Source organism: Lampetra fluviatilis, chromosome 2 (assembly GCF_964198595.1).
Source record: "Lampetra fluviatilis chromosome 2, kcLamFluv1.1, whole genome shotgun sequence".
NCBI lineage: Eukaryota > Metazoa > Chordata > Hyperoartia > Petromyzontiformes > Petromyzontidae > Lampetra > Lampetra fluviatilis.
In genome coordinates this window covers 32,184,534-32,211,737 of record NC_136276.1, presented here as the reverse complement: position 1 = coordinate 32,211,737, position 27,204 = coordinate 32,184,534, and the positions used below count along the sequence as shown (strand labels likewise).

General features: G+C 46.6%; 1 protein-coding gene across 1 annotated transcript in view; it reads left to right on the top strand.

Moving 5' to 3' along the window:
• The window catches only part of LOC144938673 (uncharacterized), a 55,790-nt gene that overhangs the window by 13,649 nt on the left and 14,937 nt on the right, over window positions 1-27,204 (top strand). Inside the window, exons 5-22 of the mRNA XM_078866637.1 lie at window positions 210-263; window positions 2,493-2,528; window positions 3,363-3,386; window positions 3,986-4,039; window positions 5,095-5,148; window positions 5,288-5,332; window positions 5,906-5,962; window positions 6,355-6,408; window positions 7,645-7,698; window positions 9,314-9,367; window positions 10,720-10,773; window positions 17,956-18,009; window positions 19,742-19,795; window positions 20,657-20,710; window positions 21,022-21,075; window positions 22,178-22,222; window positions 22,978-23,031; window positions 25,483-25,536. Of these exons, the coding sequence (XP_078722763.1) occupies window positions 210-263; window positions 2,493-2,528; window positions 3,363-3,386; window positions 3,986-4,039; window positions 5,095-5,148; window positions 5,288-5,332; window positions 5,906-5,962; window positions 6,355-6,408; window positions 7,645-7,698; window positions 9,314-9,367; window positions 10,720-10,773; window positions 17,956-18,009; window positions 19,742-19,795; window positions 20,657-20,710; window positions 21,022-21,075; window positions 22,178-22,222; window positions 22,978-23,031; window positions 25,483-25,536 (909 nt within the window). The remainder of the gene's footprint in view (window positions 1-209; window positions 264-2,492; window positions 2,529-3,362; window positions 3,387-3,985; window positions 4,040-5,094; window positions 5,149-5,287; window positions 5,333-5,905; window positions 5,963-6,354; window positions 6,409-7,644; window positions 7,699-9,313; window positions 9,368-10,719; window positions 10,774-17,955; window positions 18,010-19,741; window positions 19,796-20,656; window positions 20,711-21,021; window positions 21,076-22,177; window positions 22,223-22,977; window positions 23,032-25,482; window positions 25,537-27,204) is intronic.

Below are 27,204 nucleotides of genomic sequence, written 5' to 3'. Positions count from 1 at the left end.
GCCTGTCCTTAGCGGCCCATGTCAGCTGTTGTTCCGTCTTTTCAGCGCATGCCATTGCATTTGTCATCCGATTGATCTTGGGTCATCCTCTCCTTTTTACTTTTGCCGTTCCCTGTCTGACAGTGTTCCTTAAGTCACCATTTTTTGTCGAAACATTCAATGATGCTCGTTAATATTTTTTTTCTCTCTCTCTCTCTCCACATTTTCAGGGATTAACCGGCCCCGAAGGCAATATTGGTCGTGCCGGTCCTGCAGGTGCCAAAGTAAGTTGTATTTAAATTTGTATAACAGTTTAAATGTGTATCTCGTATACATTGTGCTATATTGTATTAGCTGTGCTCGCAAATTAATACGCACACAAGTGCGATCGATGCCATGTGTCGGTTATAAACTGCCAAAATTATATTCACAAGAAAATACAAATATTAAAGGCAATCGCCTCCAACTCCTGTGCAATTTTTGCAAACACATATCGGTCACGAAGTGGCCCTTAAACAGCCCCGTGTGGCTCTAGAGCAGCAGGTTTTCCGAGCCCTGGTCAACGCGATCAACAGAAGAACGGGGACTGCTCCACGCAGGCCGTGTAAACGCGGGCACACGGCTACGCGTTTGAACGCATCGCGGCCTTTAAATACACAATTGGGGGTTTCCTGCGATTTTTGTTTAATTGGTGCTAAACGCAGCGGCTGCAGCATGATTTGGCCACAGTTGTGCTGGCGTTTCCACTCTGGAAAGCGCGCAGCCTGGCCAGGCACAACCCCAACAAATTATTATTCCAATTACAACATTCTCCCCGCTGTGCCAAGGGAGAATAAATCAAAGATTCTTGATTCTCAGGAGCAGCCAAATGGCAAGCGGAAACGCTCGATTTAGAACGTTTACATGTATTTAAATACATAGATCTTTGGATTAAAAAAATATATTATGTGGTGACCACTCAAACGTCATCATCAGCGATGGTCAATCCACTGCTGGATGAAGGCCTCCTCAAATTGTCGCCACTTGCTGTGAACCGCTGATGCAGCACCTGCACATGAACCGATTTGATCGCTCCATCTCCACTGGTGGACGGAATTTTTGGCCGAAGTTCATCCCTTGGCTGCCGCTCCATCAATAATTATATTTTGTACTATTACTCCTCATCGTCATGTATTATTACGTATACCACGCCCCTCTCATGGAGTATACACCTCGGGGCACCGGATCAAAGGTGGCATTTGAGATAACTACCGAGTAAGGGAGTAACTTGCAGACCAAATTCGGTGCCCCAAATCAATAGAGAATACACAATATACACAACAAATGAGAATAACCAAAACTGAAAAGATGTACCCTGCTTGAGAATTCTCTACATTTTGTCAATTTTATTTGAGCTGTCCGTACGCGACGTGAAAATCACGTCCAACATTGTCGTCTTAAATTGATGAATCGGGGTGCTTTTATAATAATTTCGGGTAAACTGTTCCACAACTTTGGTTCGAAAAAACAACGAATGCCTTTTCAGTAATTCTGACTTTCGTTCACCATTCTTGTTACAACCAAAATCCTATCGCTGGAGTGTAATGTACAGTTTTGGAACATAATTATGCAATCATTCTGCCAAATATGCAGTGGCGCCCATAACCGCAGTAATACATTGCACGAGTGAGCAACACCAGTGTTTCACTGTCAGCTACGTATTTGCACAATTATCATATTCTCACGATTATACGATGTAACGGAAAGTAATGCACAACCCAAACTTGTGCCCGGTGTTCAATAAAGTTATACAATTATGTTAACACACACGCACAGACGGGCAGATATACACCTACTGGATTAGAACATGTAACCCCAGCTTTTGCTTTTTTGTTGTAACAAGAATTGAAAAAAAAGTACGTTAGAATCCAGTGAATGCGCTATTGTGTTTGGTGCAATTTGCCAGTTTCAATTGTTAATTTTTCTTTAAGCACTTATATTTGCCTACAGCTCCAATACGTCCCGTTCCGCTGTTGCCATTTCTTCCGCGGGGAGCACTTTGATGTTGTTGTTCTTGTCCTGTGGGTGATGTACCACAGATCTCCCTTTGCAAACTAGCTGGATAACTGGCTACACGGGATTTTCTGTGTAAAAATGTAAAACCTTGATTGAGTGACTGAGATCACAGTACCTGATTTTTTTGGAGCGAAACGTCGGACAAGATGCTGAACAATGCGCGGTACAAGACGAAAACGCATCCGAGAGTTAGATTGTTGTTGTTGTTGTTTCCTGTGTGCAGCTTTGTTCGCTTCTTTAGAATACAAACAGACCATTAGCGCATAATTTGAATGCAATTTTCACACGCCGCAAACTCTAAATTATTAGGCATGCAATATAATGCACGTTTTGTTCGCCCATGTATCTAAACCTTCTGTTGTTGACCTCATTCATCGTTACATGCCTGATAAGACAGACCAATGAAGTATTTATGATGATGATGATGGTGGTAATGAAGATTGTTTTCTTTTTTTCAGGGTGATCCAGGCCTGGCCGGCCCACCTGGGGTCCCAGTAAGTGCCGTTCACTTTCTCCTTTTCTGATTCCTCTGCCTCGTGGAATTTACAAACCACAACATACGCGTGTCTATGACCAAATCAAGCGGAAATAGGCCCAATATTGTCAGCTCTCTGAAGCTAAGCAGGCTTGAGTCTGCATCTTGCACGGGTGGCCACCGTGCATAACAGGTTGTTACAGGCTGGGGGGCTGGCAGAAGGCAATTCAGAAAAAAACTATTGTTGTACTGTACTTCTGTCACATTTATATGCCTCCCACCAAGTTGCTCTGACGAGCGTGGCGAAGTTTGGTCAAACAAATCTCCACGGCCCACATCAAAGTGGGGATGCCCTCATCCGGCAGTGGATTGACAAAAGGGGCTGTACGTGTACACATATACAACGTTTGTAAGTGAACTTTATTTATAACCAGGTGAGAGCCCACGTAGACAAGGGAGACCTGGGTTACAAACAGAATATATAGTATAGAGATATCCCATTGAACAAAAACTTCAACTACGATTAAACATAGAAAAGGCACGCATATGCATGGCTCTGTGACGATTACCAATGTGTGTGTTGTTATAAGCCGTAATGAAAACTGGTGGGCAGTTGTATGGACAAAATTGCCTTTGCATATTTGTGAGTAGTCCTATTAGCGCTGGTGTGCATCTGCAAGATTCGGGCAACCCTATAGTCAAGATAGCAGTGTCGATGTTCGTATGGTATCAAGGGCACACCAATGACACAACAAAGTGTCAATCGCTCAACCACGCTGCGTATTAGCGTCACGTGGAGAGCGCGGCTGCTGAATGTTGTCATTTTCTGTCACCTCCCGTTTTGTTTCTCCAGGGCGAAGGCATTGTTGGACCGCCCGTGAGTGTCAATAATTTCCAACGTCCTTCGTGAGCTCGGTTTTGTGCAAATGTATAGAAGAAACAAATATTCAAATTAAAAATTTGTCCCCTTACGCTGGCTCATGGCAGAAACGTCATTGAAGTTGAGCTGACTGATGTTTTTGTCGAGCAAGGGCACGTTTTTATGGCGGAGCTGGGACGGGGAAATCTAATCTGCGATTGCACTGCGCAGTACGCTCTAGAGGGGCTCTCTAGAGCGGCCTCTAGTGGAGGCCCTTCCGACAGCAGTGGCGTCAGCACGGCACTGCAGGGCTGCACCTTTGCCTTTACCTTTACAACGTGCAGTCCTGCTTTAAGTTTTCTTAAACTATTCGGCAGTCAATGTTGTCATTTCTTTCACGTCGGTTTGTTTTTCATCTAAAGAAATATCGTCGAACATTTTCTCTGTTTGTAAAAAAAAATACAATTGAAGCATTGTTCCGCTTTGTGTGTGACTGTAGTTTTTTAAAGTCCACCTGGCCTGGCACAGGCGCCGTGGTGACTTCGCCGTCACTTGAGTGGCGAATGGCTGGTGTTGGCATTGTGTTTTCAAAAAAAGCATTGTCGTCTTGCGTTTAGGGACCTGCTGGATTGGGCGGCCTTCCCGGAGAGATTGGGAAACCTGGGCAGATCGTACGTAATGTTCCGTCTACGGCGTTTATTCCCGCACGCAGCCAGATTGTAGAGATCCACATGCACTTCAATAGCTTGAATAATAATATTAGCCTGATCAACCTAGTGCAGGGGTCGGCAACCTACGGCTCCGGAGCCGCATGCGGCTCTTTACGGGCTGCTTCTTGACGATATGTACGTATGTACAGTATGTACATAGATGCATTGCGGCTCTTGAAATACTGAATTTTGTACCGAATTGGAAAGAAATGGCTCTTCTTGTTATTTTGGTTGCCGACCCCTGACCTAGTGCAATAACATGCAACTCTGCTTTCATATACGCATATATGAGCACAACTCTGGTCTGTTTCCACACATGAAACATATTTTATAGTCCATCGGCCTACTGACTCTCCAGACCAATACTATCCAGCAGCAGCATTTGTTTAAAGCAAGCAAGCTATCTGGTCTGGTTTCGACTTCACGGGTCTCATCGGCGGGAGTCAGGTTTGTTCAACAAGCGGCTGCTGGGATGGCAGGTGCAATCGTCAGACAAGGAGGGGGACGTGCCCTCTTGGAGATGGAGCTCGCGTGCAGGGGGGCAGGGACTGCCATATCGCAAGGACCAGGAGAGATGGTGACGGCCTGTGGATTTTTCTCCGGGTCCTCCGGTTTTCCCCCTGCGCATTTAGAAAGATGCGTGTAGAGCATTTGGTTGCTATATAATGTTCACATGATACGCCACTTCATTGAGCTATCATTTGTGATGACCAGGCCACTTCTGAAAGATAGCTATATAGCTCAGTGGACCCTACCTCGTAAAATCAAAGTGGTTTCGATAGTTTTTTTCTATTTTTCGATTTAAAGCTTTCGTGACTGCAGGGATTCATCTTCTTGGTTCTTTCGGTAAAGTCACGTAGAAGGGAAGTGAGAATTATTTCATTATGTTTTATTTTTATTATTTTACGACTTCCCTTCTACGTGACTTTACCGAAAGAACCAAGAAGTTTTTTTCTAGTTTTTAATCGTAATAAAACTGTTGAAAAAATGTGATAATGTGCGGTATTGCTTTTCAGGGTGAGATTGGGCCTCAAGGACAACCAGGCCCTCCCGGTCTGCCAGGCCCCAGGGTGAGCTCTTCACAAGTCTCTCGCAACGCCACCTACCCCCACCTCCTCTCGCGAATTAAATGCCGTAAATATTTTTTCCCGTTGCCCCATGTGAGAAGTTGAGTGATGTTCATTATCTCGTTCTCCCGATTCCTTCCAGGGTCTTCCTGGGATTCTCCAAGGAGATGGCAGCGGGGATATCCAGGTAAAAATACAACAGATAAATGTGCGTATATATTTGTTGGCACTGATATATTTTCGATGTTTTTTAAAAATATGCAAATGTGTTTATGTAGTGTCAAAGTTTAGCTCAAATGTCAAAAATTATACGTAAAGATATAACCTCATAAAATAGTAAATGCAGACAGGAATCCTTGTTTATAATCAGGCGAGCACCCATTCGATTGAACTTATACTTTATAAACAAGAAGATGAAAATATAAATGAAAACATGCGCAAGTAAAAAATCTTACATTGACTGTCGGAAAAAAACAAAGTAATCAGGGCCTCTTCGGGACACGTCGCTCAAAGGGACGATGTCCGGTGGTCGAGACTAACGAAGGCGTGGCAGCCAAAGGAGGGAGCGTGCCCGATAGTACGTCCACCTCGGAGACGGAACGATTACTCAGCTCGTGTGCAGGTGCTGCGTGGATTGTTGAAAGATGGGGAGAATTTTAACCAGTGGTGGATAGATAATCACTCCTGCTGCTGCCTATGGCTGCTACTGCTGCAGCTGATAATGATGAATATGATTGTGTCTGTCTGTGTGGCTCTACAGTGTCCATCGTCCTGTCCCGCCGGGCCCCCTGGCCCTCCTGGGCTGCCGGGGATGAAGGTACACACAGGGACAAGATAGTCCAGGACAACGCCCTCAGCTGTCCAGCAGGACATGTCATGGGTTTCATCGTACAATTGCGATCCACAAAACATAATTGCAGAGATTATTACAGTTGTGTGGTCAGGATTCGGCTGTCTCCCATCAATCAATCAACGTGTCAATTTGCAGACTTCAGTATTAATGTCTACCCATATACTTTGTCAGCTGTACACAAATACACTTCCATTATTCCCTGTTTTCTACAAGATGCTTACCTAACCATTTGCCTTATCTACCTATATACCAACCTACCTACCGATTTACCAGTCTTCTCGACCATCCATCCAGTACAGTACTAGACTTGAAAACATTTCGTCAATGTACTATTTTGTAACCCTGTTATCGTCTAGGGTCACAAAGGGTTCAAAGGTGAATTTGGAGATCCTGGGAAGCAAGGTCACAAGGTGAGAGTGCTTTGTGTTTTGGGTTTTTGTGTTCAATGTTCGACTGTAGTTCAGGTTTCTCAGACGCAATAAGTATTTAAAGTGGCCGGGGTCGACAGGAAGTGTGCCTCGCCGCTCGTTGCAGAGGTTCGCGGTTCGAGGCTCAGCGCCCGCCCTGGTTAACACTGCGGGTTTCATGAACCGTCGAATACATGCGCGTCCGCTTCGCGTGAAGACGTTAAAGATCACGTGACGTAATTCGCGAAATAACGGGCCTTGTGTGCCGGCATCATTGCCAAATCTGAAATGTTAACCCGCAAATTGCTTAAGTGCGCAAAGACCACATGTCGGCCTCACTCCCTCCCCGACTGGCAGATTATACTCGTCTGTGAAACATAGTGCCACTGTGATAGCCTGGCGCTGAATGGTAGGCGGAGACAACGTATGGGCTACGTTGTTATGAACATTGTTACTAAACGTTATCGGGCATTTTAAAGATGTTTTTAGAGCAACTGGAATCTTACAATGACACTTTTAAGTGTGCATGTTGTGTAAGTTTTTCATGATATAATGGCTCGGATGTCACATAGTTAGTTGGAAGAGCCGCAAGGCTCAACAAACGTGATATTGCAAGTTCAAATCCTGGCCAGGTTTAAAATGCGAACCCACGATCAACTACAATAGCATCGTTATTCTTGGTTCTTTCGGTAAAGTCAAGTAGAAGGGGAAAAAATCTTGCTGTGGCTTTTGCACCTGATGATGATTGCTTGTGTTGCAATCGAAACGTCGTGAGAATGTAATTGTTTTATTTTGTATTATTTTATTATTTCCCTTCTACGTGACTTTACCGAAAGAACCAAGAATATGAATCCCTGCAGTCACGAAAGCTTTAAATCGAAATATCATCGTTATCATCAATCACCATCACCAAAATTATCATCATCATCTCTTCATGATGAGAAGAAAATAAAAGCACCATCTGCTGAGTATCATTTCAAGTGGGGCAGACAACCGTGTTTGTCCTATGGAGTGACCGGTCCCTGCCATATGATTGCGGAATTTCCACCATCGGATAAAAAGTGACATTCAGGAGGAACACCGTCCTATGCGTGAGAGAGCAGCGAAAATGTTATTATATCGTTAGAATTAAAAACGCATTGATATGTTGTCCGTAGATGCATATGAATTGAAGTGTGTTCTTACACGTGTCGCATTACAATCACAATAACTGCCACCCTTGACGTTCCAATTGGTCAGGGAGAAGAGGGCCACCAGGGACCGTCCGGCCAATCTGGCCCACAAGGCCCAGAGGTCAGTTGCGTCACCCAACAGCCACTGCCATGGCCCTCCTAAACCACAACCACCACCACCACCACCACCACCAAACAACAACAAACGATCCCAACAACACCACCCCACGCAACGCCGCAGTTACGAGCGAGCTGCACGAATGCTGCACAACGCTTCTTCCTTCAGACGACTTCTCTGCCATAGTAGATTTCATGGGTGGCGGGGGGGGGTGACAGGGGGTTGCGGTTTTCATGGTTTCCAGCCCGGGAGGCTATTTTCAGAAGTTCGTCTTGTCGTTGATGAAGTCAGTCGGCAAGTTCTCGGCACATGAGGGAGACCACGAGCATCGGTTGTCATCATCTCCCCCCGCCCCGGCCCCCGGTCACCCCACCAAGCAAAGGATGAGGGATGAGACCTCGAGTGCGACTGTGGCCATGAGACCCAGACTGTGGAGCGTATCGCAGCAACCTGCCCACTGTGGATCTGTTGTTGGGGTGGGGGGGGTGGATGGGGCTTCACTTCTCCACTTAGCATCTCAGGAAGCCACTGAGTGGATCGCCAAATGAAACATCCCATGATGTGGCGCGGTGCTCTTGCCTGCCTGCCATTATAGGCAGGTCGGCAGATTTCCTTCATAACCGAGTGAGAGCCCATTGGAGAGCTGAATGCTCTTTCTCAAGGGAGATCTGGCTTCACAATAAATGCATCATACGTCCAACAGGTACTAAAAAACGTAGATCCATTCGGTTAACCATTGTCTTTAAAAAGCAAATCTAAATGACATGTTATAAAAATGTACGCTTGAAAGAATTATATCACTTAAGTAGAACTTTTATTTAAGGGGAAACTTAATACAGTCGCATTAAATGCGGGCGTGAATCATGGGGAAGAGGACCCAGGCTCGTCAAGAGTTGTTGAGAGAGTCCGCTGTGTGACATTGCAAGTCACGTGCACGCGCACGGAGAGATACTGAGAGAGCAAATATCTTCGCACTCATTTGCCTCGCTTGTTATTATTCCTGAGTTGTCTTCAATCACACCCTACCTAGCAATTTTATAACACAACTCATTCTTCAGGGGGGGGGGGGGTTCTGAGAATAATTTGTCGAGCACCTTTCATACAATAGGGTCCAAGGAACACTTCACAGATGTCACGATAAAACAAACATTGCCAACAAGTATATAAAAAACACTCATTAAACAGAGGGGAAAACATGAATAAAACAGTAAAATAATCGTCAGATGCCAGATTAATCCCCGAAGGCTAAATAATATAAATTCACCTTAAAGCTTTGATTTAATGATGCGATTGAAATTTTTTTTACATCACCTTCAGATGCAGCTGCATTCGGACGCCACGTAAACCCCTACTGCACTCCCGCACCTCCGATTAGCACGGTTGGCTACGTACGGCGCGAAAGAAGTTTGACGTTGCGCGCCCCGTACGTTGACACGCAATTGCGCCGCGCTCGTATTCCACGCCAAAGCCGTCGCTCGAAAGCGAGAGGGCGTGAGCTGCCCGCGTGCGACTCTGCTGTAATCTCGGCTCTGCGATCAGACTCCAGTTAATTGTTTTTTTATTTCACTTACATTTTTAGTCATTTTGAATTTTTTGTGTGTGCCTCTTTGCTTTGAAGGGACCTTCAGGGCTGCGAGGATTTCCCGGAATGATGGGATCAAAAGGCGACAGGGTAAGTGGCGGAAATTAGGGGCCCCCACAATCACGGCGTGTTCGCGGGCAATTGATTGTAACTGGGCGCAACTTCTGAGGTGCCTGTTGTGTGTTGCGTTCGCTGTGCCCAGAGGGGCGGGGGGCAGTGTGTGACGGCTACATTTGTAGAAGCGTTGTGATGAACGATGGAAGTTATTAAAATGTATCGGTTCAAAACTCGGCTTGTCCGGCTTCACTCGAAGATCTGAACTGACGCAGTGAGATGGTGGGATTCATCTGAAAATCAGTTCACCGAGTGTGGGGTATGTGTCAACTCGGTCTCAAATTAGTACCAGGTGCGGTTTATAAACATCGTCACTGGAGAGACAAAGGCGGCCGGACATGGTGTAGGCCACCCGCCCCCTCGTGTGCCATGCCGGCCTTCATAGGTGCTCGCTAACAGCGCTTGCCCCAACAATCTGTTAAAGCTGAACAAGGGATCGTTGTCTTTGGAGCGTGGAGAGCGGTGGTGCGCACGCTGTGTTCCGAACCTGGTCACCTGAGTTCAATTCGGAGTCATGGTTACCATCAGTGTCTCAGGAATAGTTCTGGTATAAAACCGTGATATTTGAACTTGGCCTGGGTCTCCCCAAGGTCATCTTAGCCATAAATGAGCATTTGGTGTGATGAGTAAACACCAGCAAAGACCATGTTGGCTGGGCGTGGTGCTGAGCACAACGCCATTTGTTGAGCCCCCAAGCCTTCATAGGCGCTCGCAAACAGCACTTGCCCAAACAGTCAAGACGGCTGAACTGGGGCGTTGCCTTTGGAGAGGATTGTTGGCGCCATGGATGCTAGTGCACTGCACCACGATCCCAGTTCGACACCTGGCCAAGGCCATCATTGGCAATTCCTATCGTCCGATAACAAACACAAAAAAATGTGAATATGAAATGTGAGGTGGATAACAAAGGTGGCATGCCATGTGTGGTGATGACCGAGCTTGCGTGAGCTTTGCCGTGCTTGAAACAAGTGGTCACGTAAACAGAGCTGGCCACGACAACATCAGAATCAGAATATTCGATTTTTACTGGAGGAGAAATCCGATGAGCGATAAAGCTCTTGTTAACAGATGTCCAGTAGGGCTGGGTAAGAACGTTGCAACAACACACAGTACTAAAACATGATAGGAGTGCAGAGTACAAGAAAGATGAACAAATCGCCCAAACACGTACAAATAAAACGAAACCATCCCCATCCTACCAGGAAAAGCCCGCTGAGGTATTAACTTATTCTTCAGAAGCAACCTGGCCACAAATGATAGCTCAACAAAGTGACCCGATAATGATGTTGGGGTGAGCTCATTGACTTTGTGTGTGTGTGTGTGTCCAGGGTGTCTCTGGGTTCGACGGAGTGCCCGGACCTCCTGGTTCACAAGGGGAGCCGGTAAGTGACCCTAACTCACGTGTCTCCACTTTCCCGGCCTCACACAATTCACAGCCACCGACATTATTTCATAGAACACGTAATCCTAACAACCGAACAAACGGTGAGATAGTATTTTCACCCCTACATAATTTGGACCTCGGGGCTCAGTATTGAACCCCTCGGTACAAATGATCTTCGAGCAATATGGCTCTGCTGCCAGATTGAAAAATTATCCACCTGGGGTCATAATACTCTGCGCCTATGTATCTACAAGAAGGGTACATGTATTATCTGTTCCCAATTCGTTTGTTCTCAACTTGCCTCTGCCAAGCACTCACAATAAAATCATCAATTAATCAGCTGTGGTGGGGAATGCCTTGGATTCCAGTGATGCGTAGGCTGCGTTGGTGGATCGCACTCAGATCACTAACACACGATTTACCCTGGGTAGCTTAGCAAGTAGGACGCCAACCTGCTTGCTCAACTGCGCCCATCTGAAAGTCGGAGTCGCTGCGAAATAATGTTTCATATGGTACAGTATTACATGTCACGGTGTTTTGTGCTTTTATGTACTTCTCGTATGAATCAAGATTGCTTAAAAATGATTCAACTGCAGTTCACACAGCGTAAGCCTACAATGAGCCTTCTAATCTTTGCAATTTTACAACCCATGACGGATACAACGCACATACCGTCACAAAATGTTGTCATACCACCGCCGTGCCGTCCATTAGTCTGGACAAAGTTGTTAACAAACCGCTAATTTAATAGGTAACTGCCATTTTGGTCGGGAAATTCAATATTTATGAAGACAATTAAACGAGCGACGACAATCACGGTGTAAACAACACCTAGCGATACGGACGATACGAAAATGTAAATGTAAATATTGCCGTACGACCATAAGCGCTGCAGCGTCGGCGCATCGCAGCAATCCTACTTCATAACGCATCGGCTCGAACGGCGGAGGCGGATCGAACAACAGGGGAGGAGGGTCAGTGGCGAAAGCCGGAGAGGAGAGTGCGAGGAATCGTGTGCCATCGAGCGAAGCGTGAAACGCATTCCGCGTCGTCACCTTCTGTAAAGCCCCGACGATAACGGCGCTGGCAGCGCTCGTTCGGGGTGAACGGGCCGAGGCGAGAGGGTGGTGTATTGGACGACGGTGGTCTCCGGATGACAGCACGAAGGAGCGATCGCGAGTGGCCCTTGAAGTCGTCGGTGATTTGTTGGGACGACTGTTGGAATGTGTACGCACGCGACGGTGGCGGTGTAAGTCTGCAGGGCTGTCTGGAAACCGCAAATATTATGGAATTTGTGGGATGACCTCCCTCCTTAACGGCGCATGTGGGTTCCCATTACAATCTGTGTGTGTGTGTTCAACATTTGAGTGGTAGCGTAGTGGTCGGCGCACTTCTCTGCGAACCTAGTGACACGAGTCCGATTGCCACCAGCGGCTTACATTGATGACGAATATCTGAACTGGTCCAGGGCCTCCTATGGGTTCATTCAGCATTGAATGGTGTGTAAATGTCAGCAGTGGAGCAATAAAGGTGGTTGGTATGGAGCTAGCCACATCATGCCCTTGGGCGCCGTGCCAGCGTTAGCAGGCGCTCGCGAACAGCACTTGCCCCAGCAGTCTATGTAGGCTACACGGGGGACCTTTGCCCTTAGTACACCATCTACAGGAAACAATTATGCACCGCTATCACTCACAGAGTAGAACCTAAACCGAACAACCTGCACTAACCAGCGTGGAGAAAGTAGGGTCAAGGCCTTCATCCAGAAGTGCATTGCCAAAGGGCTGTAATTTATGACTGCTATTATTATCGCTGGAAACGTATTGGTGTTCCAGATATTGCCAACAAAAATACCCCGCAATGAAAAATAATAGGCCCAGGAGTTAGTTTACCGTGCGTGAACAACAACGGCAAAATTAATGAGAAAACGTTTCAACCATTTGGGAAAAATGTGCACCGACTTTTTGACCGTTGTACCTTGATGTTTATCATTTTAACGTAATTTAACAATCAACGTGCTATTTTGATGCCCTGACCCTAACCCCAGAAGCACATGGAGAATGAATAAAATATCCAAGCAGCTGATTCCCCCCCCCTCCTGCCCCCTACCATGCACAAATGGGAATTCTGGCTCAGAAGAAAAAGCACAGATAAAAACACAATAACGTGTCTCTGTTCGGGCTACCGCGACATGATGATACCACGATGTGTCGTACGATACAAGATCCACGCTGACCGTCTGGTCGTCCACTTAGCAACTTGTCGTCCAGATGCCCTCTGATTATCGTTGATTGTTTATTTTGCTTTTATATTTCATTTCTTAACAAAATATGTCTGAAAAAATCCAAAATGAAGTTGATAATAATTAAATATTCAAGTTAAATAAACAGCTGTTAACCTAATACATGAGAGCTTTGTAAAACGTTGTCCGGAGTAATGGACGGCACGGTGACGATGTGACACTCTCATTTTCTGACGGGCTTGTGCGTTGTAAACTCTGTAGATTGGAAACTTACTCATTATTCGAAGACCTATAGCAGGCTTACGTTGAGTGAACTGCAGTTGAATAGCTATTAAGTAAATATTTATTCACTGTAGAAGTACATCAATGTACAGCAAAGCAAAACGACAATACAATAAAATGCTCGATACAATTACAAATTTAAGAGCAACTGATATCGTGATAACCATATTGTCAAATTTAACGTCGTCTGATATCATGAAAAGTTGTCTCGCGCCAACCCTACTATAGATCTTGATAAACTAACTTTTGGGCCACACGGCCGCATACTTTAGAGAGAGAGAGACGTCAATGTCCGACACTTGGAAGGGTTTTCGCGTCTAAACTTGAGTCGCTGTCAAAGTTGCTCATAAAACCGCACGTGTGAATGAACGGCGATAAATCACGGGGGCAGGTTAAGAGGGGAAACGGGGGGTACAGGCTCGAAACCATCCCAGAGGTGGCTGTACATTCCTTGGCGTCACCGGCACATGAATGCACAAGGGCCCTCCGGATGAAAGACATTGGGAATCCCTTGTGAGACGGAGCGTACACCTTGGGAAGGCAAGTAGCCAAAGAGATCCTTGTGGGGTAGCCAAGGGGATCCATGTTGAGTAACTAAGGGGACCCATGTTGAGTAACTAAGGGGGCCCATGTTGAGTAACTAAGGGGGCTCGTGTGCAGTAACCAAGGGGATCCATGTTGAGTAACCAAGGGGATCCATGTTGAGTAACTAAGGGGGCCCATGTTGAGTAACTAAGGGGGCTCGTGTGCAGTAACCAAGGGGATCCATGTGGAGTAATTAAGGGGGCCCATGTTGAGTAACTAAGGGGGCTCGTGTGCAGTAACCAAGGGGATCCATGTGGAGTAATTAAGGGGATCCATGTTGAGTAACTAAGGGGGCCCATGTTGAGTAACCAAGGGGATCCATGTGGAGTAATTAAGGGGGCCCATGTTGAGTAACTAAGGGGGCCCGTGTGGAGTAGCCAAGGGGATCCATGTTGAGTAACTAAGGGGGCCCGTGTGGAGTAGCCAAGGGGATCCATGTTGAGTAACTAAGGGGGCCCGTGTGGAGTAGCCAAGGGGATCCACGTTGAGTAACTAAGGGGGCCCATGTGGAGTAGCCAAGGGGATCCATGTTGAGTAACTAAGGGGGCCCGTGTGGAGTAGCCAAGGGGATCCACGTTGAGTAACTAAGGGGGCCCATGTTGAGTAACTAAGGGGATCCATGTGGAGTAGCCAAGGGGATCCATGTTGAGTAACTAAGGGGGCCCGTGTGGAGTAGCCAAGGGGATCCATGTTGAGTAACTAAGGGGGCCCATGTGGAGTAACTAAGGGGATCCATGTTGAGTAACTAAGGGGGCCCATGTGGAGTAACTAAGGGGGCCCATGTGGAGGAGCCAAGGGGATCCATGTTGAGTAACTAAGGGGGCCCATGTTGAGTAACGAAGGGGCCCATGTTGAGTAACTAAGGGGATCCATGTTGAGTAACTAAGGGGGCCCATGTGGAGTAACTAAGGGGATCCATGTTGAGTAACTAAGGGGGCCCATGTGGAGTAACTAAGGGGATCCATGTTGAGTAACTAAGGGGCCCATGTTGAGTAACTAAGGGGACCCATGTTGAGTAACTAAGGGGATCCATGTGGAGTAGCCAAGGGGATCCATGTTGAGTAACTAAGGGGATCCATGTTGATTAACTAAGGGGATCCATGTGGAGTAGCCAAGGGGATCCATGTTCAGTAACTAAGGGGCCCATGTTGAGTAACTAAGGGGATCCATGTGGAGTAGCCAAGGGGATCCATGTTGAGTAACTAAGGGGATCCATGTTCAGTAACTAAGGGGGCCCATGTTGAGTAACTAAGGGGACCCATGTTGAGTAACTAAGGGGGCCCATGTTGAGTAACTAAGGGGGCCCATGTTGAGTAACTAAGGGGATCCATGTTGAGTAACTAAGGGGGCCCATGTTGAGTAACTAAGGGGATGCATGTTGAGTAACTAAGGGGATGCATGTTGAGTAACTAAGGGGGCCCATGTGGAGTAACTAAGGGGGCCCATGTTGAGTAACTAAGGGGGCCCATGTTGAGTAACTAAGGGGATCCATGTTGAGTAACTAAGGGGGCCCATGTTGAGTAACTAAGGGGATGCATGTTGAGTAACTAAGGGGGCCCATGTGGAGTAGCCAAGGGGGGATCTTGGCTGGTGTGAGGAGCTGAGAGTGTGACCTGGTCGTCATTATTAACACCTTTTGTCCGTGTATTAATTTACTTACCTTTAAAAACTACTTGTGTTGATCTCTGCACTTCGTAATCGGCCACTTCCCTGATGTAATCGTGTAATTATTGTACGGCGTTTTGAGATGCAATTGCATTGTATGACGCTATATACAATTTATAACTATAATTTTTACATCTTATAGCTAGACATTTTTAACCTCCTAAAAACTCTATTCTTCTTCACTTGTGCCGGTATTCTTCTGTTCATTATCAATTTCCTTCGCAAAAAACAACTCCATCCAGCTCTTGCTCACCCCTTTAGTAAATATTATCTCCCTAGATCAAGATTTGATTACCTTAAATTGACGAGATAACACACACACGCACGCACGCACAGACACATAATTACTTCATTACAGCCACCACTTATTTTCTATAGGATTGAGGCCCTGGGTTCTTGTATAAGGCACCAGGCACCTATTTAAATCCCAGAGGTTATTTAAGGAAACGTGAGGGTATTCGTTTCGACCTACGTAGAATACACATCGGACTTGTCAGGAATATTAGCCGCATACACGAAACAATTCTGCAAAAAAAGAAAAGCACGTCAAAATAAAATCCACCAGGAGAAAATGCAGGCCATACAATTACAAGATGCCTAAGTTAAACGTTGGGATTTCGATTTAAAGCTTTCGTGACTGCAGAGATTCATCTTTTTGGTTCTTTCGGTAAAGTCACGTAGAAGGGAAATAATAAAATAATAAAAATGAAACATAATAAAATAATTCTCAAGACGTTTCGGCCACAATGCAAGCAGCCGTCCTCAGGTGAAGAACAGGTCTGTTGGGAAGACAACGTCTGCCCTTCTACGTGACTTTACCGAAAGAACCAAGAAGATAAACGTTGGGAATTGGTTGCACACATCCGGCACAGGCTTCTTCATGCGCCGCAAGGCTTCTGTTGAATTCCTTCAACGGCCCCTTTCAACAGCAACTCTGAGCACACAAAGTGACTTCGTCGTAGTAGCAGCAGCAGCAGTAAAAGACTTTGTGTCGGAACCCTGTGAGCGCACCGCGAAGGGTGGTTTCGCGGACAGCTGCAAGGCTTATTCAGCCGAGTCCAGGAATTCACACAGCCAGTAACTTCTCGAGACGATGAAAACCAGGATGCGCATTGTTTTACCCACAGCAAAAACAACATCAACAACAACAACAACATCAAAGCCTTCCGCTTCTGCGGAGGCTGGCGCGGTGCATCCGTCACTGCTGTGTTTTCAGAAAGAAAAAAACGTTCTGATGTTTTCAAATAAATGACCAACACTAACTAGTGGCCTGTTAAAAAAAATCCAAAACGTTGATCGGTGACCCTGCCCTAAAAAGCAACAAAATACAATCAGCAACTTCTAGGGACATGTTCTTTCTTCTGCCATGAGAAAGGACCAATGCCCTCAACGTCTCCTATTGTAAAATATGTATTTCCTGTTAGGCCATTGTTTCGATTTAAAGCTTTCGTGACTGCAGGGATTCTACTTCTTGGTTCCTTCGGTAAAGTCACGTAGAAGGGAAATGATAAAATAATAAAAATAAAATACAATTCTCACGACGTTTCGGCCACAACGCAAGCAGCCGTCCTCAGGTGAAGAACAGGTCTGTCGGAAAGACACGCTGTCTACGTGACTTTACTGAAATAACCAAGAAGATAGGCCATTATTCTTGATGAACGCGTTGAGTTTTTCGTGATCGCCAAAACGAATTCTGGTCAGATGCAGTAGCGGGTACGTACGTGTGTGCATTTCGCCTGTGGCGCAACGGTTAGTACGCTGTGCTACAAATCCATGGACCCGAATGAAAGTTCCGCTCATGCGCCAGCACCAGTGACGATTATCTGAACCGATTTTGGGCCTCCCCTAGGTCGACCCAGCCTCAAAGGGAAGTACCTGGTGCGGTGTGCAAACATCGCCACCGATGCTGGACACCCAACCCCTCGCGTGCCATGCTGGCCTTCATAGGTGCTCACTGACAGCACTTGCCCCTAAAGTCTGTTTAGGCTGCACGGGCGATCTTTGTCTTTGTGTCTCGCCTGGCGGGATGCGTGGGGCACCTCCGTAACCAAATTCCCCAGCAGCGCGAGGAATTTCGGAGTCGTCTGGAGTGGGACTTGCGCCACTGCGCCCCCGGGGGCTGTCGAGCGACGCGGCACAAACGGAGCCGGCGTCTCGGTGCGAGATTCATTACGCGTTCACACCACGTTGGCGGCACCGCCACCACCAGCAGTGGCAGCTGCAGCTTCATTGGTCGTGGGGCTCCTCGATCCTGCACCGCAGTCAGCGCGACGTAGCTGCTGTCCACTCCGGCGGTCATCGGTGAACCACGTGTGTCGTGGACGGAGGGGCGTGGAGGGGGATTGCGGCCGTGATGGCACTAAAAGGGCCGGCTCACTGATGAGCATCTCTCTGCGTCTCTTTCCGCAGGGAGAGGAGGGCCCCAGGGGACCGATCGGGGAGGCCGGACCCAAAGGCATCATCGTAAGTTTTGTCCGGACGTAACGCCGTCCGTTCGGCACTGGCATTAGTGACCACACGGCGAGGCGGGGAGGGAAAAGTGTTAACTTTCAACGACTGTCATGAAATCCAAGGATTTGCCAGAAGGTAAAACATTGCCTTCTGTGACACGTATTCCACCTGACGCTGAGAATTGCGTGGCAAGATAGAATACGCAATGGGGGAGTCTTCGAAAAGAGCATGGCAGGTTAGTGGTGTTTAAGATTGTTTTATTTGTTACACAGATGGTCCCGTTTAGGCAGTTTCCTGGCTGTTTTGGAAGGGAGGTCCACGATGCTGCGTGAGCACAGCAGCAGCAACAGTAGCAACAAAGACAAAAACATCAACAATGCAGAGAAAGAGTACAGGGTCCTTAAAGAACGTTGCACAAATCACAAACGAGGTATTTAAAGGTCGTAAACGAAACGCTCACATCAAAGATCAGTGCATGCATAGGACCAGTGCTGGATTATCCTCGTAGCAAAAGTAGCTACATATGCTATGGGCCCCGCACTTTCAAGGGCCTCGTGCTAAATGCTTTCAAGCTATCAAATCCGGTTAATTGATTCTACACTTGCTCTATTACTATAGTACTATACCGCTTTCAACTTTTATGAACGACTGGGTGTTTAAGGTTAGAGATATGTCGTATTATCTGGCTGTATAGCAAATGAAACAATACAAATATTTTACTATGCAAGTAAAACATTTGTGTTTTAATATTTACGTGTTTTTTTTATTTTTTAGGGCCCCTTTATAACATATGCTATAGGCCCCGCACTAGCTTAATCCGGCACTGTGTAACATGAGAGCAAGAGGTGCCAGACAACAAAGTTAGGTGCAGGTGCAAGTATGGCCTCTGTTTAAGTTTTATAGGGAAATAAAAAATTGGGAGCGAAGAGAGAGGGAGCCAAGCTGTAGATTAGTGGCAAGAGCTATCCAGAAATGCGGAGCAGCAAGGCGGAAATACTTTTTTTGTAAACCAAAGTTTAAGCGTATGGAATCTTTAGTCGGAATAAGAGGGCACTTCTGAGTCTACAGGAGGGAATTTGAGGAACCAAATGGGCCATGGGGTGATTGGAGGACTTGTTTAAGAGGGCCTTTAGGATGAAGACAGCCCAGTGGTGGTCTCTCCGCAATATCCAGGGGAGACAGATTTGAGTTGATGTAATGATGAGTTCTAAGGGTGCAGTGGTACAAAAGAACGAGACGTTTTTGGGCAGATTCATAGCCTAGGCAGGAAGATGGTGTGTCACAATAATCAAATGTAGATATAATTAGTTAAAACAGGTAGCGCTGGGTAGGATGCGTGTAGAGGATGGAGGAAGGCTGGCTATTGAAACACGCTGCATTGGAGTGGTCTCCATGAGTCGAGCGACCAAGGGGATGAGTGAACAGCGGATGACGGACGAGATGCTGTCAGGGCAGATCTTGAGAGGTCTCGTCTCGACTCTGCACAGCAGCTACGGGATCTGACAGATGGTGGAGGGCCCTGGCGAGGTGTGGTGGCACAATCATCGATTTATTAAACCTGTAGCAATGTGTTAAAGTGTACCTTTTAACGTCGACTCTTTCGTTCAAGTGCGATGTTCTGTCCTCTCACGCACGCCCTCGCATCTCCTCCACCAAGCAGGTGGAGTGAGCCGGGCCACGTGCAAAACGTGGGAGCGTCGAACGCGTGCTCATGGCCTGTCTCGTTTCTCGCGCTGTGTGGCAGGGCTTGGCTGGATCGCGAGGAAAAACCGGGATCCCCGGCACGAAGGGCGTGGCGGTGAGCATCACCACCACTCACCCTCGCCACCAGTTCTGGCACATTGTTCCAGACTGTGTCACCATAGGCAAGGCTCAGGGGTTCATCGTCTTGGTTCTTTCGGTAAAGTCACGTAGAAGGGAAATAATAAAGTAATAAAAATAAAACATAATATTATATTATTTTATTATGTTGTATTTTTATTATAAATAATAAAATAATAAAAATAAAACATAATATTATATTATTTTATTATGTTGTATTTTTATTATAAATAATAAAATAATAAAAATAAAACATAATATTATATTATTTTATTATGTTGTATTTATTTTATTTTATTATTTCCCTTCTACGTGACTTTACCGAAAGAACCAAGAAGATGAATCCCTGCGGTCACGAAAGCTTTAAATCGAAAAAGGTCCAGGGGCTTAACTTCTCACCGAATACTTCCCCCCCACCCCCCAGGCCATTGGTAGATGGGACCGATCACTGGTAGAAGGCGCGTGAATAGTAGCCAGGGCCGCTGTGGGAGCTATACTGGATGTTGGTGGTCCGGGTGAAGAAATATTTTCTGGGTTAGCTACCTGGACAGACCTGGCTCAAATTCATTCCTGGCAAGGCCTGCTATCAAAGAAAAACAATTTGGGCATTATATATTTAGATCAAGCCCCGATTTAATAACACACCTTTAAGCAAAATGTTTATTCTTATTGGATCATATTTACGAAAGTCATGGTGGTCTCCTGTTACAGACAGGCAGGACGGGGTGCTGCTGTCGATTGCCCGTTGCCCGTTCGGGCCCGTCGGTAGCTCGCGTGACGCATTCACAATCTCATCGGCGTTTCTTTCATAACCCCCCCTACCCCCCCCCCCATCCAGGGTGTCCCTGGGATTGACGGCCGAGATGGAACCCCTGGCATGCCTGGGATGAAGGTAAAAGATCCCACTGGAAATCACGCTCTGCAAACATCACCAGCACATCACCTCCTAACGTACCGAGAACATTCTAATCGCGATTATTACGATTACTACTACTACAGCATTCAAAGCCACTTTCGTTTACCCGTTCCACAACCCCCAAAAATATATTACAATTGCGCGGGTGGTAGTCATTGTGAGTTGTGTTTTGTTGCGGTCACGCCATGCCCGGTTTATCGTTATCATCATCATCATCACAGCCAAAGCGGTGCAGGCGTAGTCTGTGTGCGTGTGGTGGTGACACTATCTCTGTGCTTGCTGCTCAGGGAGAGCCCGGAAAGCCGGGAATCCCAGGAGATTCCGGGCCACAGGGCCTACCGGTGAGTTCTATTCACACGCACCACGCACACACACATGCACCACGCACGCATGCACCACGCACACATGCACCACGCACACATGCACCACGCACACACGCACGCACACATGCACCACGCACCACGCACACACACACATGCACCACGCACACATGCACCACGCACACACGCACGCACACATGCACCACGCACCACGCACACACGCACCATGCACACACACACATGCACCATGCACACATGCACCACGCACACATGCACCACACACACACACACGCACCAGAGAAGCAGAGTACCGCATACACAAATCACATTTGTGTATGTGGTGGTGAGATGTTAACTCCCTCGCTTGGTATGAAGGAGATTGTGGGTTCGACCCTGATGCCTGTATATTTATATTTTTCTCCAGGTCCTCCGGTTTTCCCCTCCACATTTATAATCAACATGCGCTTAGAGTATTTGGCTGCTATAAGTTTCCACATGATAAACCACTTCATTGCGCTATCATTTGTGGCCAGGTCACTTCTGAAAAAGACCTATATAGCTCAGTCGGCCTTACCTGGTAAAATAAAAATAGTATAATAGTTTAATATAATGCGACCTGGTAAAGTTTCACTCCTCTCTGTGAGTCTTGGGCATTAACACTGAACCTTAGGATTCATAAATGTGCCTTAGTCTGGCTCTACGAGCCTCATCCATGCACCATTAGAACGATACGACTCTTAAAGGTGCCTCAGTCTGCTTGTCTAAGTCTCGAGCATTAACAATCGCCAAAACCAATCCTACATCTGCCTTAGCCTGCCTTTGTAAGCCTCAGGCATTCATACGGGTCTCTAAGATGCATACATGTGCCTTAAGTCTGGCTCTCGGAGCATCAGTCGGGAACAATGAACTCTACGAATCCCAAATGTGTTTTAGTTTCAGTCTCTGCGCTCTGATGTTGAATGGCCAAATAAGCTGGATATCAATTTCTCACATAAGTTTGCTGTTTTAAAAAACATCAGTTACTTGTCTCTGCAAAATGTCACGCGAGATAATACGTTTATGTTGTTGTTGTGTTTGTTGTTGCATAATGCGTCGCTGCTTTTCTTCACGATTCTTCGTTCAGGGGTCACCTGGGCAGCCGGGCCTGAAAGGAGAAGCGGGAGACAAGGTACGGAAATTCAAGAAACCGCATGGACTCCCACCTATAGCAGCGGTGTTTGTTGACAACGGCCGACCTTGGGCTCTGTGCTCAGCAACTGCGATATGTGAAAGTGATGTTAATATACAGTGCATACTGCAGAGGTACTACTGTTAGCCTCCTCCAAACTGAGAAGCAAACTAAAGATGAAAAGGTTGCTTGGAAACTTGTCCAGAGGTGGAGATGATGGTTAGAGTTGAAGTCAGTTGGAGGGATAGTAGTAGAGACCAGTTGTGGTTAGTTAGGTGCAAGGCCGTAGCCATGGAGTCAACATTGGGGGGGACCAAATCTTCCAGGGGGTCTGGGGGTCCTCCCCCCAAAAAAAAAAAAAAATCTAAATTTGAAAGCGAATTTCCTGCCATTTCCTGCTTAAAATATGTAAAAAAAATCATTAACACATAGGATGGACTTTTTATTTTTATTTTTTACAATAATGTCTAATAGTGTATTGTATTACATTGCTCTGTTTTTTTCTTTTATATATTGGGTATGTGCCCCCCCCCCCCCCCAATATATATTATAATTATGGCCTTGGTTAGGTTATGTTAATCATTTCGCCGATTGGTTTTTCTAGCCCCTGCTGTTTTCAACGCACCGAATGGACCGGGTTTGCAGGCTTGTGTCACCGTTACGCGGCACAAAAGGGCACCCTTGTGGACACAGGCTGCTGTACGAATCGACACTGCATTGTATCAGACCCTGCTGTCTCTCTCCCATGCACGCAGGGGGACAGAGGCCTCCCTGGACAAGTCGGGATGCCGGGTCTTCCTGGCAAGAAGGTAAGAGCACCTTGCAGAGACATCTCAACACTCGGTGTATGTATGCTGAACTTCTTTCGCACCGTACGTGGCCGACTGAGTTAGTCGGAGGGCTTCTGCAGGTGGACAAAGAGGGGCCACTCGCAGTGGCGTAGTGTGGTTACGGCAAGGGTCCTGGTGCAAGAAATGCAATGGGGTGGTGGGGGGGGCTGTCCCATTCCTCCCCGTCTCTTTGTAGCCCAGAGCCTGAGCCCCTCTGGCCCAGCGCAGAGGTCGCAACCGGGTACCCGATACCTGTACCCTACCCGATACCCGTACCCTACCCGATACCCGTACCCTACCCGATACCCGGCTACCCGTACCCGGCCGGGCCGGGTACGGGTAGCCGTTTGCGACCCTGTTGCGGCCGGGTACGGGTACGGGTAGGCCGTAAGTCACTGGTGAGTAACCGTTTGTCACTCATTTCGGGTAGGGTACGGGTACGGGTAGGGAACGGGTACCCGTATCCGGCCAGGTACAGGTACAGGTACCCATTTGCGACCCTGGTGCGCCGGGTACGGGTACGGGTAAGGAATCAAAACCCGTTTGCGACCTCTGGCCCATAGGCCCCGGTGCAGTTGAACTGCCTCCACTCTCCATAGCTATGCCACTGAACATTATAAAGAGACAATTAGAAACAGAGAATAAACAGGGACACGTGGAGAGAGAGAGAGAGAGATATAAAGTCAACAAGAGATGACGACGGTGTCAGACAGCTAGACATGCAGAGGGCCAGGGACACGAAGATATGAGAAAGGAGGCACAACGAGAGATCGATGGAGAGGGATGCATGGAGACACACGAGAGAGACACTCAAGAAGAGGAGACATGGAGGCGGACCTGGGGAGTTACAAGCAGAAGAAAACAGAGGAGAGAGAGAGAGAGACACCACACACACAGGGGGAGACAAAGACTCGGGTTGCCCGGCTTGGTGACCAAAATAAACACGGTGTAATTTTAACATTAACAGGTGACTGTTCAAGGCACCGCTGTTACATTCCACTCGTGTGACCATCAATCACAACAAATTTGCCCAATCAGCGCTTGCATTTTTCACGTTTTTTTTTTGTTCGGTGCAAAAACAAAAAAACACATTATGTTAACAGGAACCATAACAAGCTACAGGGGCCCCGACCGCACGGACCTTCCTGCACCTGCAGTAAAACGAGAGGATTAATGGGCAGATAAAGAAATGCATTTACTTTTGTTACCATTTGCCATAAGGTAACAAAACCAAACGGCTCTAGAGCATCTCACTGCAAACCTAAGGGGCAGGGAGGAAGCTTACCATCAAACGTTGAACCCCTCACACTATCTCTCGTCCAGTGGGCATTGATTTCTTAAGAGCATTCATTAGGGCATTTAGGCACTCTCCCCCCTCCCTTTTTTCTTCTCCTACAGGGGTGTCAGAACCAGGGTTGTAGGATGCATTTAAACAGTTGATTGAAACATGCGGTTTCAGGCAGTTTTCCATTTTACTGTAATTCGTAATGTTTGTTGTGCTGGTGTTAATCCCCTCTCATGTCCTCTGTGTCGTGCACCTGATATATCGTTTTGTTATTAAAAAACTTTTGAGAAAGAAAAAAAGCAAAACTCGGCAAAAAAAAAAACACTCGGCCACATTCGAATGCCAAGAGATTCCACGTGCGGATGAAAGCATTGCTCACAAAAAAATTGCATTTCGCTCAAATTTCATATTTCACTCAGCCCTGGGACTGTGGAAAAGCACGCAGGCTGTAATAAATAATTAATGTGGACGTGGCCAAATGGTTCAAAAGTCGGGGAGTGCTGAGTCCGACACCGTTGAGGGACCCGAGTTCGACTCCAGGTTTCAGCCGCCTGTGATGCAACCGGGATCTCAAGTGCAGCCAGTTGATAGTGTCGAATTGTCTTTTATCATCACCAACTTGCACTGACCAGCATGGTGAAGTATGGTTAAAACACCTCCCCATAACTGGCATTCATCCATTTGTGGATTTTAGAATAGCTGGAATGTTTTTTTTAATCAAATTTTTATCTTCGGGTTTGCGATAGCTTTATGCTATAAGAATGGCGCGAATACCAAATGTATTATTAATTACGAAAATAATGAGTAAACGTATGTGTGTGTGTGCATAACAGAGGTTTTTGGATTAGATAGCGTAAATACAAATGTGTCGTTAAACCCGCCACCACCCGACACATCCACTTAGTAAGGTTTGTCACGGAAACAAAACGTGGCAATTCGAAACCAGTTCAGCACACCGGTGTGTTGGAGAACGTGCCGGGTGGTGGCAGGTTCAACGACAAATTTATGTTGACGCCATCTCACCCAAAAACCTCTATTATGGATAATATTAGTCGTGAAAGCCTCTTCCGTGTTAATGTGCGTGTGTGTGTGTGTGTCTGTGCTCGTATTGTTCTCACACGAGTGCGGGACGTTCTCTCTTCCAGGGTGAATCGGGACCCTCTGGGGAGCTGGGACCAGTGGGACTGCGTGGACCGGAGGTAAGGCGAAGCCCCCCCACACGAACCCCAAACCAAACACCTTGTGTCGTTACAGTTATCGCTCGATACTTCCGTGTTCCTCACATCAGCGTGAGGGCCGCCACACCGCCTGCTCGGGGTGTTGTCACGTGTTGTGTATTGTCGGGGGGCCGCACGTCAGGGCCACACTGAAGGCCACCAGGGCCTGCCGTTGGCCCGTGGGCCTTGCAATGAAGAACACTGCTCAATTCTAGATTTGAAGCTTTCGTGACTGCGAGGATTCATACTCTTAGTTCTTTCGGTAAAGTCACGTAGGAAAAAAATGAAATTTGAATTAATAAAAATACACCAAAAAATATTTTTATTTTTATTAATTTTAATTTAATTTTTTTACCTACGTGACTTTACCGAAAAAAATAAGAGTATGAATACTGCTCAACTTGAACATCGGCCATACGGAGAAGGTATAGCCACAGATGAAGTGAGATGTGCCTACTGCTGGCGTGAGACTGGAGGGGTGGCATTACTACGCAGCACCCCACACGACTCTGTAGTCCACAGCCTTTCGTCTTATTTTGGTGTTGCGGGTTTTTTGTGTTTTTTTTCGTGTGATTTTCCGTATGTAAAATAACATTTAAAAAATGAACTCCTAATTCATATTTTAGTTATTCCTGTCAAGACACCGAACCAGCACATCTGAGAGCCCAGGTTCAAGTCCGGATGTCATCCACCCATTGATTAAATTGGATTCCCAAGTGTAGCCAATTGATGATGGCCTCAACCCGATCACCAATGCCTACACACACAAAAAAAAACCCATCGTATTAAGATAGTTGCTTTACTAAATGTAGAAAATTTCTGCTCTGCGGGAGAAAAAATGACGAGTTTGATTTTGCTGTGTGACAAACGTGCGTGTGTAAATGTGTGCCACCTGGTGTACAGGCAATTTAAGGGACCTCAAAATTAGTTCTGTCATGTCATCTTCCAACACAGGCTGATGCTCTGCATCACATGGAAATTAATTTGGCGCTTTAGATGATTGCTACATTACAAATTGAATACAATCGTTTAATATTTGATTTTTACTCGCTCAATCCCAACAAAATGTTTACGTCCTCCTAAATATTTTAATAATATTTTGCCTATTCTTTGGGTCTTTCGGTGAAGCCACGTAGATAGAAAAAGAAAAGAAAAATACAAATAATAACAATATCACGACGTTTCGATCGCAACACAAGCAATCGTCATCACGCATTTAGATGGCTTCCCTCCTGCAGACACATTGGGGAGGAGGCTGTCACCCAAACCTCGTCTACGGAGAAAACGCCGGGATAACAACAATAATAATTGACGTTTGTAAGGCGCATTAAATCCGTAGAACCCAATGAATGGACGCTGTGTGCTTGGGAGGATCGGTGTCTATGGCCACCGTTTCATGAAATGAAAAGAGTTGGATTGGGGGGGGGGGGGGGCGAGAGGTAGGAAAGTGGGGTGGGTATGGGGTTGTCAGAGCAGGATGGGGGGCAAAGTGGCTGGGTTGGTTAGAAAGAGAACCTAGCACGCATTCCACCTTCCATTACGAAGACAAACAGCCCCAGAGGGCTTTGTTGATCCAAATAATCGCAAGGCTCGTTTTAATTTGCGATGCCCTCAACATCAATCCGTTCCTACGGGATGCGGCTCAGGTCC